The sequence below is a fragment of the Chlorocebus sabaeus genome, chromosome 23 (genome assembly GCF_047675955.1).
Source record: "Chlorocebus sabaeus isolate Y175 chromosome 23, mChlSab1.0.hap1, whole genome shotgun sequence".
Classification (NCBI taxonomy): domain Eukaryota; kingdom Metazoa; phylum Chordata; class Mammalia; order Primates; family Cercopithecidae; genus Chlorocebus; species Chlorocebus sabaeus.
Window position 1 is genome coordinate 35713573 of NC_132926.1, and position 16294 is coordinate 35729866.

The 16294-nt window shown below is 40.2% G+C and overlaps 1 protein-coding gene across 13 annotated transcripts in view; it reads right to left on the reverse strand.

Moving 5' to 3' along the window:
- The window catches only part of TCERG1 (transcription elongation regulator 1), a 63800-nt gene extending 59426 nt beyond the window's left edge, over window positions 1-4374 (reverse strand). For 11 of the 13 annotated variants that reach the window (XR_012090829.1, XR_012090828.1, XR_012090827.1 and 8 more), the window contains exon 1: window positions 4257-4374. Coding sequence is in view for 7 of the 13 variants with exons in the window: in XM_008014855.3 (XP_008013046.3) it covers window positions 4257-4315 (59 nt within the window). In the remaining 6 variants the exon portion in view is untranslated. The remainder of the gene's footprint in view (window positions 1-4256) is intronic. The other 2 variants (XM_073010596.1, XM_038006410.2) reach the window with 2 other exon arrangements.
- Window positions 4375-16294: the final 11920 nt, after the last annotated feature.

Sequence of the window (16294 nt, forward strand, 5' to 3'; positions counted from 1 at the left end):
ACTACTACACCAAGTATATTTAATCAAATTTGCAAATGATCCTACAATCCAAAGGTTAGAAAATATGAGTTAAAAAGGAATGTGGGCCGGACGCCACCCGGTGGCTCACGCCTGTAATCCTAGCACTTTGGGAGGCCAAGGTGGGTGGATCACCTGAGGTTAGGAGTTCGAGACCATCCTGGCCAACATGGTAAAACCCTCTCTACTGAAAACACAAAAATTAGCCGGATGTGGTGGCACCTGCCTGTAATCCCAGCTACTCGGGAGGCTGAGATAGGAGAACAGCAGGAACCTGAGAGGTGGTGGTTGCAGTAAGCCAAGATCACACTACTGCACTGCAGCCTGGGAGACAGAGAAAGACACTGTCTAAAAAGAAAGAAAGAATATGGATTGCATCAAAATAGTCAAAAGGTCTTTTTCAAATTATATGCATCCCCAAAAGACAGAGGCCACTGTTACTGAAGGAATGTCCAATCTTTCAGGGCAAAAAAAAAAGCTGACCACCAAGGCAAGACACTCTGTTTCAGGCTTGAGAGTTAATAACGTACCCTACTCTTAGATTTTCTTTCCATCTGCCTCTTTTTTTCAAAAAGTCTACAGTATTCATTTCTGTACAATTTCATACTTCCTGGTTACAGCTTGAAGTTAAGTATTTAAGATCCAGAACCATAAAAAAGCTCTGTTAGGACTCTGTCTTTTGTTGTCAGGCTAGTTACGTAATTTCTGAGTCTTGAGTTTCCTCAGATGTGAATGAGTGAGGAACAGAAAAGGTATCTGATATCTCTGTTCAATGAGATAATCCCAGTGAAACATTTAGAGTGGTACCTGGTACATAGTAAACTACTTCAACTATCATTACTTTCATTCCCCCACAAAACCTAGCAATGTTTATCTGTAAAAGGCATTTCACTATTAATTTGGGATGGTTTTCAAAAGTCTGCCACTAAAATGGTGACAAAATTCACATAATTTCCTTTTTTGAATAGCCTAAAGTTGCCATTTTCTGATGTTAATTACGCACAGAACATGGGCTGGGCTCTTCATATCATACTGCTTCATCACAACCACCTCACCAGAACCTGCAGTGAGGATTAAATGAGCTAATAAAGTACTCGGAATAGTGCTTAGCACTTAGTGCTATCTAAGTTATTAGCTATTATTACTGTTTCTGTAACATTAGTACAGTAATAGTACTGGGAAGTGCTAAATAGTATTAATATTAGTAATGTTAGCTATTATTACTATAATTATTATCAGGCCCTGTATTACCTGGCCCACATTAACCTTTCCACAAATTCTAGTCTTTTCCTTTAAATATTTCAAGTTTATTACTTTGAAGCCTCTGCACCTGTTCTCTTCGCCTGGCATGTTCTTCCCCAGATTTTCACATAACTAGCTCCTTCTCATCATTCAGCCTCAAGTTTAAATGTCAGCTCAAACTGCTTTCCCACTTCTAGCCTCTCCAGGCCCTCTCAGGCTCATTATTCTCAATTTGAGTTTTCAATTATGATAAATGCTATGAAGAAATCTCCCATTTACTTCTGAATTATCTTTAGCCACTAGTATATAGTTCCCTTTAGTATACTGTTGCAACACATTAAAACACATTATTGTTTTAATAATGATAGTAAAGTTCCTATATACCAGTATGGTTATACAGACATTACCCGTATTAACTCTTAATCCTCACTACAGCCCAATAAGGTAAGTTTGGCACCATTTTTACAGAGGAAATGACAGCACAGAAAAATAATTTTCTTAAGGCAGCTAGTCAGTGATAACACCAGAATATTCTTATTCTCGTTTTATAGATAAGAAAATTTAGATTGCAAGTATCTTAAGTATTGATAGGTAAACAAAGGCCCTAGGGAAAGGATCTATATAAATGACTCTGGAAGTTACTTTAATGGCATTTGGAATGTCTATAAATTTTCCATCTATTGTGGTTTATATTCCTACCACTTACAACCTTTCTGAATAACAAAAGCCTACTTGCATGAATAAAAATAACAAAAATATTTCACAAGATCACGGAAATACAAACATAAGGTATTTTTCTATAACAGAAGTACTCTATCCAGATATGCAATCTCCCCAGTGCTAAAGACAATACTTTAATTGGAGGGGCAAGAAATAAAAAGATGCTACTGACATATGAGGGGCGAATTCTATAAACTGTGATTGAGGAGACCTGAGGTTTAGTCCAACCCTGCCAACTACCAGCGACCTTGTGTAAGTCACTTCACACTTACAGGCAGATTTAATCATCTGATGTGGTTGATTTCATTTACAATATAGATGGCTCTTACTTAAGCTGGAAGCTCCTGCAGGACAAACATCTTTTTTTGGTCTGGTTCAGGGAACTACTGCCAGCAACTGTCACGTAGTACACAATAAATGTTGGCCCAGTAAGTGAAGTATCTTTAAATCTCCTATCTTCATTTATTTACAACATAACTACAGAATATCTCATTTGTCGGGAGGTTATAACAGACACACCATGAAGTATATTCAGGATACAAATACAATGCAAAAATTAAGCCCCAACTTCTGCCATCAAAGAGGCCACATACACACCTAATTTCATGACAAATGCTAAAATAAAGATCTGTACAGTATGCTCTGCAAGCAAGTTCCAATCCAAGAGGCTACAGTATAAAATATTTGCAACAAGGCACATTCATTTGCAAATTAAAGCCCTATTCAAATCAGTTGTGCAACATTAATAAAGTCTAAACGGCTTTATTAATAAGGATGTTTTTAAAAGCTTTAGAAAGATACTTTCTAAAATGCAAAAGAATGTTCCCTAATAAATCCATCTGAAACTAGCTAAGTAACCTCCCTTTAAGACCGAAATCAAGAATAAGCTTGGCATAGCTAATATTGGAAGATCCTGACAATTCACCTTGATCACTCATTAATACTGTATACATCAGGAGTTTAAAGGATTTCAGATGCATCTCTGAAATAAGACAAAATTTCATTTCTGCCAAAGTAGGGATTTGTGTGTGTGGCCATGCAGAATCTGAAAGGCATTTTCCTCTTCTAAAACCTTGAATAACAATACCCATTTCCTTACACAATTTCATCTTAAGCTCTAGACAGTATCAAGAGTCCTCATAATCTACACTGCTTTTTCATTTTCAAATGTTGACAACAGCACAATTCAGAATAGGAGCTGAACATCCGAAATGCCATTTCTCCCATACAGAAAAAAAAAAAAAAAAGTACCATATACACATAAAGCATTTCCTCAAAAACCACTGACCAAAAGATTTCACCAGGTCACTCTTATTTTACCAAATTTTAATTACAAATTCATAGACATTGAGGTTCCAGGGGAAAAAAGGTCACTGCACTGGTCAGGGAAATGGCACGAGTAGTAGACAAATAGAATGCCAATCGGGATTGCAGGCTCTGAAACCTGACTGCCTGAGTTCAAGCCACTTCCTGGAGCCACAAATCCGCCTATGCAATCTTATTCTACTGACTCAACCTCCACGAGGCTGTTATCTCACCCGTAAGATGGGCGAGTAACAACTGAAGATGCCTCTGGTCTGTGGCCTGCAAAATGTTAATAGCAACTACTCCAAAAGGTGGTCGTGAGGATTAAATGAGACAAACCTAAGTAAAGGGTTTACTGGCACACTGTAAGTGCCTAATAAGCGGTTGCTACTGTTGTTGGTACTCACTACTACAGAAATAATAAGGAATAAAGGGATGAAAAAAGGAAGAAAAGCCACTGAAGTTAAGAAAGGCAAGCGATGAGGGGGATGAAATGAAAGGGCAAACGTGGGCAGCCCAAATGGCCGGGGAGGGCGTGGAGAAGGCTTAGCCAGAAGTGGCGAGCGGTACAAGGGAACTAACTGCGAAGTGCAGGGACGTCGATGAGGAAAACCAGGCCCGCAGCGGAACGCGGCCGGGAGACAGACTCTGGTCGGCCGAGACGGAGGCGACACGCGGCTGAGGCGGGGCCCAAAGGCGGGAGCACTGGGCCCGGCCGGCTGGCCGCAGGCCGCGAGGGGCGGCGGAGCCGCCGAAGGAAGCAGCCGAAGAACCCGCAGGAGGCCCTGGCCCAGCCCGGGCCCGGCTCTCATTCAAGCCACCTTCCCCTTCCCCCTTCTTAAGCCCCATGCGGTCCTGGCCCAGGGCGGCCGCGGCTCCGCTACCCACCGTCCGCCCCGGATCTCCACATGGCAGGTCTAGCCCCTGGGGCTCTCGTGAGCAGAGATGTGAGGGAGGACAGCGTCCCTTACCTGAGCTCCCCCGGGTTGAATCGCTCACCGTCGCCCCCGTCCCCGCCACGCTCCGCCATTACAGAGGGCCGCGTTCATCCACCCGCCGACCCGGCGTCCCTTATTGGCTAGAAAAATCGTCAATCCCCAACAAGAGAGGAGGAGATAGCAGAGGCCTGAGATATGCTTGGTTAATATTTCCATCAATCTTCGAGATGGGGGCGGTACCCTCCTTGCTATTGGGCAAGGGGCCCGCCGACTTTGAAAGCGGTATGAAGACAGCCAGTTGATTGGTGGCTCGGGGGCTTTATGGGAAATGTGATTTTAGCAGTGAGGAACCGCCGGCGCCCTCTCGCGGTAGGCAGAACTAAGTCCTCCCACGTTCGGCTCGGCCTGCGGTAGCCACGTGTCTGTCGGCTTCCGGGAGAGCCAATTGTGGAGCCATATTGGCCAGTAGTAGCTCAGGCGGAGAGCATTTCCACTGGGCAAGCCAATCAAAATCGACCTGGGCCTTGCCTAAACCAATTGCACAGTTGCTGTGAAAAGCCGCTATTCCCTAGCTTTACAGTAGCAGGAGTCAAGTCACCGCTCAGCTCTATATACATGTTATTAAATAATATATTATTAATTACAAGAATACCTCCCAAATTATACTAAATAGTTGCAAGCGAATAGGTGTTATAAGTTGCTGCATTAGGAAAGGTAAATTGGTGAAGGCAAGCCTCTTTGCCATTTACACCTTTACCATCTCTCACTCAATCTCAAAATGTGCTTGTCTGAAATTAGGACACCCAGAATACCAGACGATTCTGAATATTTATTTCGTTTTTCTAATTAACAAAAAAAAAAGTTTAGGATTTGGGGTTTCAAAGGTACAATGAAGATTAGTCCTTTTATTAAAGTCCTAAAATATTAAAATAATACTAATGGATAAATTTTACTTGGACCATGTAAGCATGTCCATGTGGCATGCTTACTATGTTTGCTAACCACGTAGCAAACCCGGATCTAAGTATGTCCCATACGTTAACTCTTTTAAGATTCAAAAATCACTAAGAGGTGGATAACATAGTCACTGTTTGTAGATGAGCTTGAGGCACAGAGAAGTTAAGTAGCTTGCCCAAGGTCACACATCTACTAAATAGCAGAGCCTGGTCTTAACCCCAGTCAGCGTAGTAGCAAAACACCACTCCTAAATGCTGTGAGCCTAAATAATTGGATACACATAAAAACATGTGCACAAATGTTCACAGCAGCAATATTCATAATAGCCAAAAAGTATTGTAATAACCCAATGACCATCAGCTGATGAATGGTTAAGAAACATGGTATAAGTGTACAATGAAATATTGTTCGGACATAAAAAGCCACATACAAAAAGGCCACCTGTTGTATGATTCCATTTACATGAAATGTGATGAAATTACTTTGCATTTCAGGCAAATCCATACAGACAGAAAGTAGAATAGTGGTTTCCAGGAGGTAGAGGGGAGTGAGGAATTGGAAGTGACTGCTAATGGATATGGAATTTATTTTTCAATGATAAAAATGTTCTGGAATTAGCATTAATGGTTGCACAACTTTGTGAATATACTAAAACCCATTGAATTCTATACTATTTATTTGCTTATTTTGAGAGGGAGTGTCACTCTGTCACCCAGGCTGGAGTGCAATGGCATGATATCGGCTCACTGCAACCTCTGCCTCCTAGGCTCAAGCTATCCTCACACTTCAGCCTCCCAAGGAGCTGGGACCACAGGCCTCTGCCACCACATCCAGCTAATTTTTTATATTTTTGGTAAAGATGGGGTTTTGCCATGTTGGCCAGACTGGTCTTGAACTCCCGAGCTCAAGTGATCTGCCCACTTTGGCCTCCCAAAGTGCTGGGATTAAAGGTGTGAACCACTGCACACAGCCAAATTGTATACTTTAAAAGGTGAATTTTACTGTATGTGAATTATATTTTAATTAAAAAACACCATCTACACTGAATTCCAGTTAAATATTCAAAATCAATTAAATATGATAAATTGTGATAAAGACTTCACACAATTCTGAGCATGAGTAATTGGAGAAGGAGAGCATGGTGAAAATTTTGTTACAGATGTGACATTTGAGGTTGGGTGCAGTGCCTCTGGCCTGTAATCCCAGCACTTTGGGAGGCCAAGGAGGGAGGACTGCTTGAGTTCAGGAGTTTGAAACCAGCCTGAGCAAAATGGGGAGACCTCATCACTACAAAAATCAAAAATATTAGCCAGGCATTGTGGTGCATGACTATGGTCCCAGCTACTTGACAGTCAGAGGTGGGAGGGCCACTTGAGCCCAGCAGGTGGAGGCTACTGTGAGCTATAATTGCAGCACTGCACTCCAGCCTGGGATGCAGAATGAGACACCATCTTAAAAAAGAAAAAAAAAAAAAAAAAAAAGGTGTGACATTTGAACAAACTATAGTTTGACCAGAAGTTGGGGGTTAGATCCCTTTTTCAACATTAGCTTGTATCCCCAAGTTCTGGTCAATTATTCTGAAAATAATACTGGTATAGATGGCTTATTACAAACTAATCCCTACCAAAAAAAAAAAAAATTCAAAATGGATACCTTATAGAAAGTAAGTCACTAGCATATATAAGAGATGAAAACAGGCTGGGTGCAGTGGCTCACACCTGTAATCCCAGCACTTTGGGAAGCTGAGGCGGGTGGATCACCTGAGGATTTCGAGACCAGCCTGGCCAACATAGCAAAACCCCGTCTCTACTAAAAAAATACAAAAATTAGCCGGGCATGGTGGCACGCACCTGTAGTCCCAGCTACTTGGGAAGCTGAGGCAGAATCGCTTAAACCTAGGAGGCAGAGGTTGTAGTGAGCCGAGATCTCACCATTGCACTCCAGCCTGGGTGACAGAAGGATACTTCATCTCAAATTAAAAAAAAAAAAAAAATGAAAACAAACTCAGTCTGAAGTTAGTCTGAAGAAACTCCTTGCAGGTATTAAAATTTTATTATCTGATAGTTTTTATTATGTTATTTTAATCTACTTTAAGATATTTATATTATAGTATAATCTTTTAAATAGATTAAGTATATACATATGTATATCTATCACATGTATATGATAATCATATGTGTATATTTATTTCATTATTTCATTGCTATAGTGTATCCCCATAAATATGTCCTTGAAATTCAGGTAGTTTGAGCTCAATGGTTATATACAACATATTGCAAATATCTGGCTTGAACTATGTCTATACAACTTTTCTAGAGTGAACCATTTTATTGAATCAAAATGAAAAAGGAATTGAAGAGATTCAGTGCATCTTTTAAGAGACCAAATGGACTTTCCTGTAGTCAAAGCTTGATAACTATTAGGATACTGACAATGTACACAACTATACAGAACAGAATAGCAAATACCACCCTTGTTCAATTGATAACCATTGAATTATAGACCCCCCAAAATTAGCATATCAAGATGAAATGAAAAGACAATGTTGGCTTCAGACAAATTAATTCATCAGGGCTTAGGTCCTGCTGTGAAGACACTCATCAGAATTGGCTCTTGAGAACTGGTTCCAATGCAGAATCAGGCTTTAAGAAAATAACTGCCATTTTTGAGTACCTACCTTAAATCCATAGGAGGTACATTACATACACTATATCCAATCCCTTTGGCAGCCCTGCAAGGTGGATGTATTGTCCCCAATTTACAAATGGGGAAACTGAGGCTCAGATAGATGATAGGACTGATGCAAGGTGACATTCAGATACCTGAAAAGAGGGGAAGCTAGAATTCAACCAACCACATGTGTGTCTAACACCAAAGCCAGTTAGAGACCACTAAATCCTGCGTCTCACCCAAATCACAATGTATAATTTCTAGATTGTAAATGCTTTAAAAAGACTGTTTTCCTGGCTGAAGCCCCAGCTCCTAATAACACACTTATTAACCCATAAACTGTGCAGCTGTGTTATTCCTGACTGGAAATACTGGTCTTTGAAATATTGAAAGAGATCTCAGAAATAGAGAATCCCAGGCTGGGTGCGTCTGCTAGCTCCCTCACAGGCAGTAGGGCTAGCAGTTGCTAATGAGCTTTGGGGTAAATTAGATCAGGATTCTAGTCCTGGCTCTATCAACTACTGGCCGTATAATCTTGGGCAAGTCACTTCTCACAGCTTCGACCTTTTTATTTAGAAAACAAAGAGTTGCCCTGAGATTTCATAAGTAAACTATTTACCATGGCATAGGCAGCAACTAAAAATCATCAATAAGTAATATTTGTTTCTATAGTTTCTATAGGGCTGCTATGGTCTGGATATTTATGTCCCCCCAAATTCCTATGTTGAAATTTTTACCCACAAGGTGATTGTATTAGGATGCGAGGCCTTTAGGAGGTGACTAGGTCATGGGGGCAGAACCCTATGAATGTGACTAGCGTGCTTGTAAAAGAGGCCCAGGAGTGACCTCTCGCCCTCTTCTGCCACATGAGGTTAGAGTGAGAAGGTCGTCTGAGGAAGCTAGTTCTCACCTGACACCAAATCTGCTGGCACCTTGGCCTTGGACTCCCCAGTCTCTAGAATGTGACAAATAAATCTCTATTGTTTATGAACCACCCAGTCTATGGTATTTTGTTACAGCAGCCAGAATGGACTACAAAAGGGCATTTTGCTAGCTAGTGCTTTACCGAGAAGGTCAAAATCAAGGTAGGGTCTACCTTTTTGCATACATGTAAGTGAAGACAATGAGATAGCCAAGAAACTAGGACTAAAGAAACAATATTACTCCATGAATAGGAAGTATCATACTAAATCAACATACAGGATTATAGCAGAAAATAATAATAGTAGCTTACATTTCCTGAGCTTGTAGTATGCTGAGCATGTTACATAAGCATCTCATTTAATAAGTAATATTTATCGATCATTTCCTACATGCAAGGCACCATTTTAAGCACTTTAAATGTACTAACACATTTGAAACTTTACAAAAACCCTATGAGGTAAGCATTGCTATTATTTCTATTTTACAGATAACAAAGGCACAGAGAGATTAAGTAACGCATCCTGAGTCACACAGCCAGTGAATGACACAATTGGAATTCAAACCTAGGCCTCCAGGCTACAGAGTCCACATTCATAACCAATCTGCTCTACTCCCAATCAGCAATTAGACCATAAAGTCTCCCCAGGCTTCTGCCATTCTGTATGGATGTCTGTGGGCAGCAGGTAATACTTCTCCAGATGACATCTGCATTGCATCTACCTTCAAACTGTCACTTCATCAGCCTGTAACTTACTTATGGAATTCAGAACAAGTTCTAACCTCTCATCCCCTAATCTCCATTGGATCTAGGATGTAAGAAAACTCAGAAAATGTTGTTATATGTTCAGCTATTAAGTAGTATCAGCATATAGGCTGCTTGGATGGGGCTGAGAATTCCTGAACTGAAGTAAATAATTGCATCTTTGTGAGTATATTGAGTCAGTAATATGCAAGTGTTAATATCATTCTACCACCTTTTTTTTTTAATCTATAGAGGTCAAATGATCTACTCAATCATGGTGCAGAAATCTATTCTAGTCATGACAATGCTTTGGTTGTAAGGAAAAGAAGCCAAATTAGCATGAGGGAAATTAGTGTTGGTGAGAAAACAAAACTAATCAATTCTGTGGACAAGAGGTCTAGTTGCCGTGACCTTTATAGGGGCTGGAAAGCTTTGAGGACCTACAGCGTTTCCCACTCTCTTCCTTTCCTTCTCAGGGGCCACATGCCTTCTGCTCTCTGGTTATCTTTGCCTGTTTGCTCTAGTCTCCTCTTTCTGTAAACTCACTTTCTCCTCTCACTCATCCTATTCAACGCGGATGTAAAGGCAGCATCTGACTCACCTCCCAGTCTAGTGTCCACACATCACTGCCAAATCTCTGGATATCTATAGGTAAGAAGTTTTCCAAGAAGAAATCTAACTGGTCATTGGGTAGCCAGTGTATTAACTGGTGTTGATTTGTATGGCCATCCTTGTGCCAATTTTGTGTAATCAGAGTAAGGCCCAGAGCAGTGCTGACCTTTTCAGAGTCTGAGTTGAGAAAGGCGATGCCATCTGTTTTCCATACCCAGCCCAGATGATTCAGCGCTTCTCCCAGATTAGCTTCCACCCTTGCTCCCTCTATTCTCTTCTCTGCAAAACATCCAATTAAGCTTCTAAAACAGCCTCTGCTTAAATCCTTTCCATGGCTTCTTATTCCCAATAGGAAAAAGAACAGACTTTTGACATGGTCTTTGTAGCCCTATATCATGCCCATCACTACAGCTTCATCTTTCCTCATTGCCTTCTAAGTTCTAGCCAAATTTGGTTTCTTTCCATTTTTGAAAGACACTCATGCTTCTTACCTTAAATACTTATCTCATGGGTTTTTCTCTCTGCCTATAATGGTCTTCTTGCCCTCTTTCACCCAAATAACTCTTTCCTATCTGTATTAGTTACCTATTGCTGCATAACAAATTATCTCAAAACTTAGCAGTTTAAAGCAACAAAACATTACTTCACAGCTTCCACGAGTCAGGAATCCAAGCACAGTCTAAGTGCCTCTGGCTCAAGACCTCTCATGAGGTTGCAGTCAGATTGCCAGCCGAGATCGAAGACTCACCTGATGTTGAAGGATCTTCTTCCAAGTTCACTCACCTGGTTTTTAATGCATGGCAGTTCCTCATAGGTTGCTAGACAGAAGACATGGCACACATGGGCCTGTCCATAGAACAGATCACAACATGACAGTGTCCTTCTCCCAGCACGAGCAATCTACAAAAGACAGAGAATGCTCAGGATGGAAGCCACAGACTTGTAACCTTTTGTAAGGTTCAATATTTCAATAATATTGGGAGTGAATTTCTATCACTTCTGCCCATATCCATTCATTAGAAGCAAGGTGAGGCTGGGTGCAGTGGCTCACGCCTGTAATCCCAGCACTTTGGGAGGCCGAGGCGGGTGGATCACCTGAAGTAGGAGCAAGACCAGCCTGGCCGACGTGGTGAAAACCCATCTCTACTAAAAATACAAAAATTAGCCAGGCATGGTGGTGCATGCCTGTAGTCCCAGCAGAGAGCTGGGATTGCACGACTGGGCTCCAGAGTGAGACTCTGTCTCAATTAAAAAAAAAAAAAAAAAAAAAGGTGGGGGAAGAAGAAACAAGTTGAAAAGTGTAGACCACACTCAAGGAGGGGCTGAATATCAGGAGATGTGATCACTGGGGGCTGCCTTACCTATGACACTGTCTTTCAGGTGTAAGTTTATGAAATGTTTTATATATTTTATCTTTTATCTTATTGCTTTTCCTGCCAACTCCCTTTATTGTAGTTAATGCTGAAGGCGTTTTTATTTTATTTTATTTTATTTTATTTCATGCTTTTGTGTGTGTGTGTGTGTGTGTGTTTTCAGTTTAGTTTCATGTTTTTGTTTTCCTTTTTGTTTTTGTTTTTAGAGCCAGCGTTTTGCGTTGTTGCCCAGGCTGGTCCCAGACTCCTGGGCTCAAGAGATCCTCCCACCTTGGCCTCACAAAATGTTGGGATTACAAGCATGATCCTCCACGCCCAGCCCTGAAGTATTTTAAAGTAAATTACAGACATCATAATATTCCACCCCTAATATTTGGAATGCATCTGTTTTTTTTAACACCCAGTTTTCTACATAGCAAAAATTATATTTTCACACCTAACGTAATTAACCATAATAGCAAATCCATATTCAGATTTCCTCACCTGTCCCCAAGATGTCCTTCCAGCTGGTTTGGCCAAATACGTATCAAATTCAGAACCAAGCAGTATATCTGGTTGCTATGCCTCTTAAGACACTTTTAACCTAGAACAGTTCCTTTTATCATGATAGGGACTTGCTGAAGACCAGGGCTGTTTCCCCTCTAGATCTGTCTGATTGCTTCCTCTATTCCTTGTGTTTCCTATAAGCAGGAAGATAGATCTGAATATTTGACCAGATGTAAATTGAACATTTTTATCAAGGCAACTTCATAGGTAATGCTGTATATTCCAGTTTCAATCACAACAGGAGACACATCTGGTTGTCCCATCCTAAGTGATGGTAAGATTAACACTGAGTTAAAGGTGATGACAGCTCAATTCTATTATAATCAGAATATTATCTGCATGATATTTACTTTGGCTTCATACATATGTTGGCACCCTGTCAACAGGGTGAGCCGATCACTTATAATCCAAACTGCCACATTTGACATTAAAAGGGGCACTATTAATAATTACACTTGGACAATAGTCATAAACTAGGACCATCTCTGGCAAAATGAGATGAATGGTCAACGTACCTGTCAACCATTAACCTAACGATTTAATGATTTTATCCTTTCCTGAATCAATACTTTCCTTACGGGTGGCAAACTAATGATTTTTCCAATTATATATTACCTTCCACATTTGCTCACTGACAGTCTTCTGTAAATTAGAGATTTCCTTCAACAACAGAGGCTATTTAGTTACCTGAAAATAGTTTCTGTTTTAAAAGTGAATAAATGCTTAATTCTTTTTCTTTACTTACCAACTTTCAAAATAAAAAGATTGAGTCCAAGGCAGGTGGATCACCTGAGATTGGGAGTTCAAGACCAGCCTGGCACACATAGTGAAACCCTGTCTCTACTAAAATTAAAACTATAAAAGAAATCAGTATCATCAGTGATAGTGTACACCCCTGACATGATGTGGTGAGAAGGCCACTTCACCTCTATGGTATTCTTCTCCAAGATCCACCTCAGTCTAAAAGTTGTGGAAATATTAAACAAATCTGAATTGAGGGACATTCTACACAACACCTGATCAATACTCTTCAAAAGTGTCAAGATCATGAAAGACAGATAAAGAGTGAGAAACAGTCACAGTTTGAGGCAACAAAGGAGGCATGATAACTAAAATGTACTGTGGTGTCCTGGAACAGAAAAGGGGCACTGGTGGGGAAAACCGAGGAAATCCAAATAAAGCTTGTTGTTCAGTTAATATTGTAAGGACCAGGCTCACATCGGTAATCACAGCACTTTGGGAGTCTGAGGTGGGAAGATTGCCTGAGCCCAGGAGTTCAAGACCAGCCTGGGCAACACAGCGGGACCCTAACTCTATTAAAATATAATGTAATATAATATAATATAATAATATATAATGTAATGTAATATAATATAATATAATATAAATGTATATATACACAAAACCTTTGTGGTTTGATCAATGAACCATGATTATAAAATATGTTAATGTTGCACAGTGGTTCATGCCTGCCCAGCACTTTGGGAAGCCAAGACAGGTGGATCACTTGAGGTCAGGAGTTCAAGACCAGCCTGACCGACACGGTGAAACCTCATCTCTACTAAAAAAGTACAAAATTAGCCAGGCGTGGTGGCGCACACCTGTAATCTCAGCTACTTGGGAGGCTGAGGCAAGAGAATCGCTTGAACCCAGGAGGCGGAGGTTGCAGTGAGCTGAGATTGTGCCATTGCACTCCAGCCTGGGCAACAAGAGTGAAACTGTTTCAAAAAATAAAAATGAAAATAAATATGTGAATGTTAAGGGAAGTTGAACATGGACTGTCTCTGTACTAACTTTGCAACTCTTCTATAAATCCAAAATTATTTCAAAATAAAAGGTTGTTGTTTTTTTTTTTTTTTTTGATTTTTGTTTTTTTGAGACAGGGTCATGCTCTGTTGCCCAGGCTGAAGTGCAGTGGTGCAATCAAGGCTCATGGCAGCCTCAACCTCCTGGGCTCAAGCGAACCTTCCTCCTCAGCCTCCTGAGTAGCTGGGACTATAGGTGTGCACCACCACACCCAGCTATTTTTTGTATTTCTTGTACAGACAGGGTCTCACTATGTTGCCTAGGCTGGTTTCCAACTCCTGGGCTCAGGCGGTCTTCTCTCTTTGGCCTCCCAAAGTGCTGGGATTACAGGCATGAACCACTGTGCCCAGCCCAAAAGAAAAAGTTTTCTAAAATCTGTTTAAAGTGTTCAGATAGCTAGTTCTCAAAGGTGCTAAGTACCTTTGAGAAAGGTGAAAACCACAGGTATACTATGATGTATGCCTCAGTTTGTCAATCTACGAAATGAGAGGATCAGACAAGATGCTCATCTAATGGTAAGCATAAGCAGTACCCAGTGAGGTGTCCCCAGAAAAGACTCAGCTAGCTGTGTGAGTGCCAAGATAGCTCACAAGGTACGCTTGACCTCGAGAAACACATGCAGTTAAGGATTGCACTCCTAGCTTTCCAATCCCCCTGAATAGATTTTTTTTTTTTTTTTTTTTTAGCAAAATGAGCCTGGAAACAAAGTCAATAACACACACATTAAACTGAACACTCAGCAGGGCATGGTGGCTCACGCCTGTAATCCTAGCACTTTGGGAGGCCAAGGCAGGAGGATCCCTTGAGCCCAGGAGTTCAAGACCAGCCTGGACAACATAAGGAGACCCGGTTTCAAAAAAAAAAAAAAAAAATTATAAACTGAACACTTAAAAAAATTATCTTCATAAACCAGAATACCAATGTATTAATCTATGAAAGAAATTACAACTGTCAGGTGGACCAGCTGCTCCTGTCCTCCCTGTGGGCAAACACACATACCAAGCAAAATAATCAGAAAGCAGTTCAATGAGATTAGAAGCAGAACAAGGGCAGAATGTTATTTAATTTGAATTTTTAATAGCTTTGGGCCATGATAGCCTGATAATTCATATTCCAAATAGAGATACACCTTCTACTTGAACCAACTGTGCCTGCTCTTGCATTGGGAAACTCTCTGTCCTATCCAAGTACCTCTTCCTTATATAGATAGCTAAGCCTACTTCTCCAGTGAGGAGTATTAAAAAAAAAAAAAAAAAAAAAAAAAGAGGTGTGTTCTTTTCTGTTGTGCTTTATAGGAAACAAAACAAAGAGAGGGAATTGTTTTGATTATTAACACCATTGGCTGGTTAAGCCAACAGACAGAAAACGGTTAGTAAATTCATAAATTTGCAGATCCTTAAAGCAATTTCACGAACTACCTGGAATCTGTGAGCCATAGATTAGAGTACCCTGCTTTAGGTTGACCATCTATGTTTGTTTCCACAATTTTTTCCCTATAAAATATCACATGATTATTTAAGTTTCCACTTATTAAACAATGATCATATTCGCTAAGATTACCCTAGTTTGTGTTTTTCCTAGAATAATTAACCATACATTTGCAATCTCTTCATTTACTAACATAGATACTATATCTAAGTACATTGTGTATGCATTTTACTAGTTTAACTCTCAGAAACTTTGAATTTGTCCCATAATAATTAATGATACATTTATAGTCTCCTTGCTTATTAACATAAACAGTTAATCATATCCACTGTATAAAGCCAATGCTAGTTCTTTCACTGAACATGGCCAGGTCGGGGGCAGTAAGTGGGGATTCTCTCTTATCCTCTTGTATCAACAACAATTATCTCTTTTGTGGTTCATTCCAATTATAAATTCCTACCATTAAAATTTTTCATTTCTCAAAGTTAAAAACAACAACAATAACAACAAAATCTCAGGAACATTACATAGCAGCAGTAGTTAAGACTATTATAATGCAATTATTTCATATACTTTCATATACAATTTCCCCAAATTGAAAGTGTAACTTATCACCCTGAGAAGTTACAAAAGCAGTTGATTGACAAAGTGAAAGGATCCTCGAGATCATCTTGTCCATCATTGTTTGTCTACAGATGAGGAAATAAAGACTGAGAGTTTAATTTTTAACTTTTTCATGGTCACACCTCCTGTTAGTGGCAGAGACAGGACCAGAACCCAGATCTTTACAATATTGTGCTTCCTCAATTAAATTTGACTGAAAGTGTTGTTTGCCTCTTACAATGTTCTAAACTCAACACCTTCAGTGTGTCATTAACCACACCAATCTCAGGACATGGGGTAGGGTAATAATTTTTTCATTGCTATAGCAATAACTCACTATTTTAGAAGTTATTTAAACTCTTCTCCATTACTCAAACATGTGAGATCAAGTGTTCCAATTTGGGGTGTAG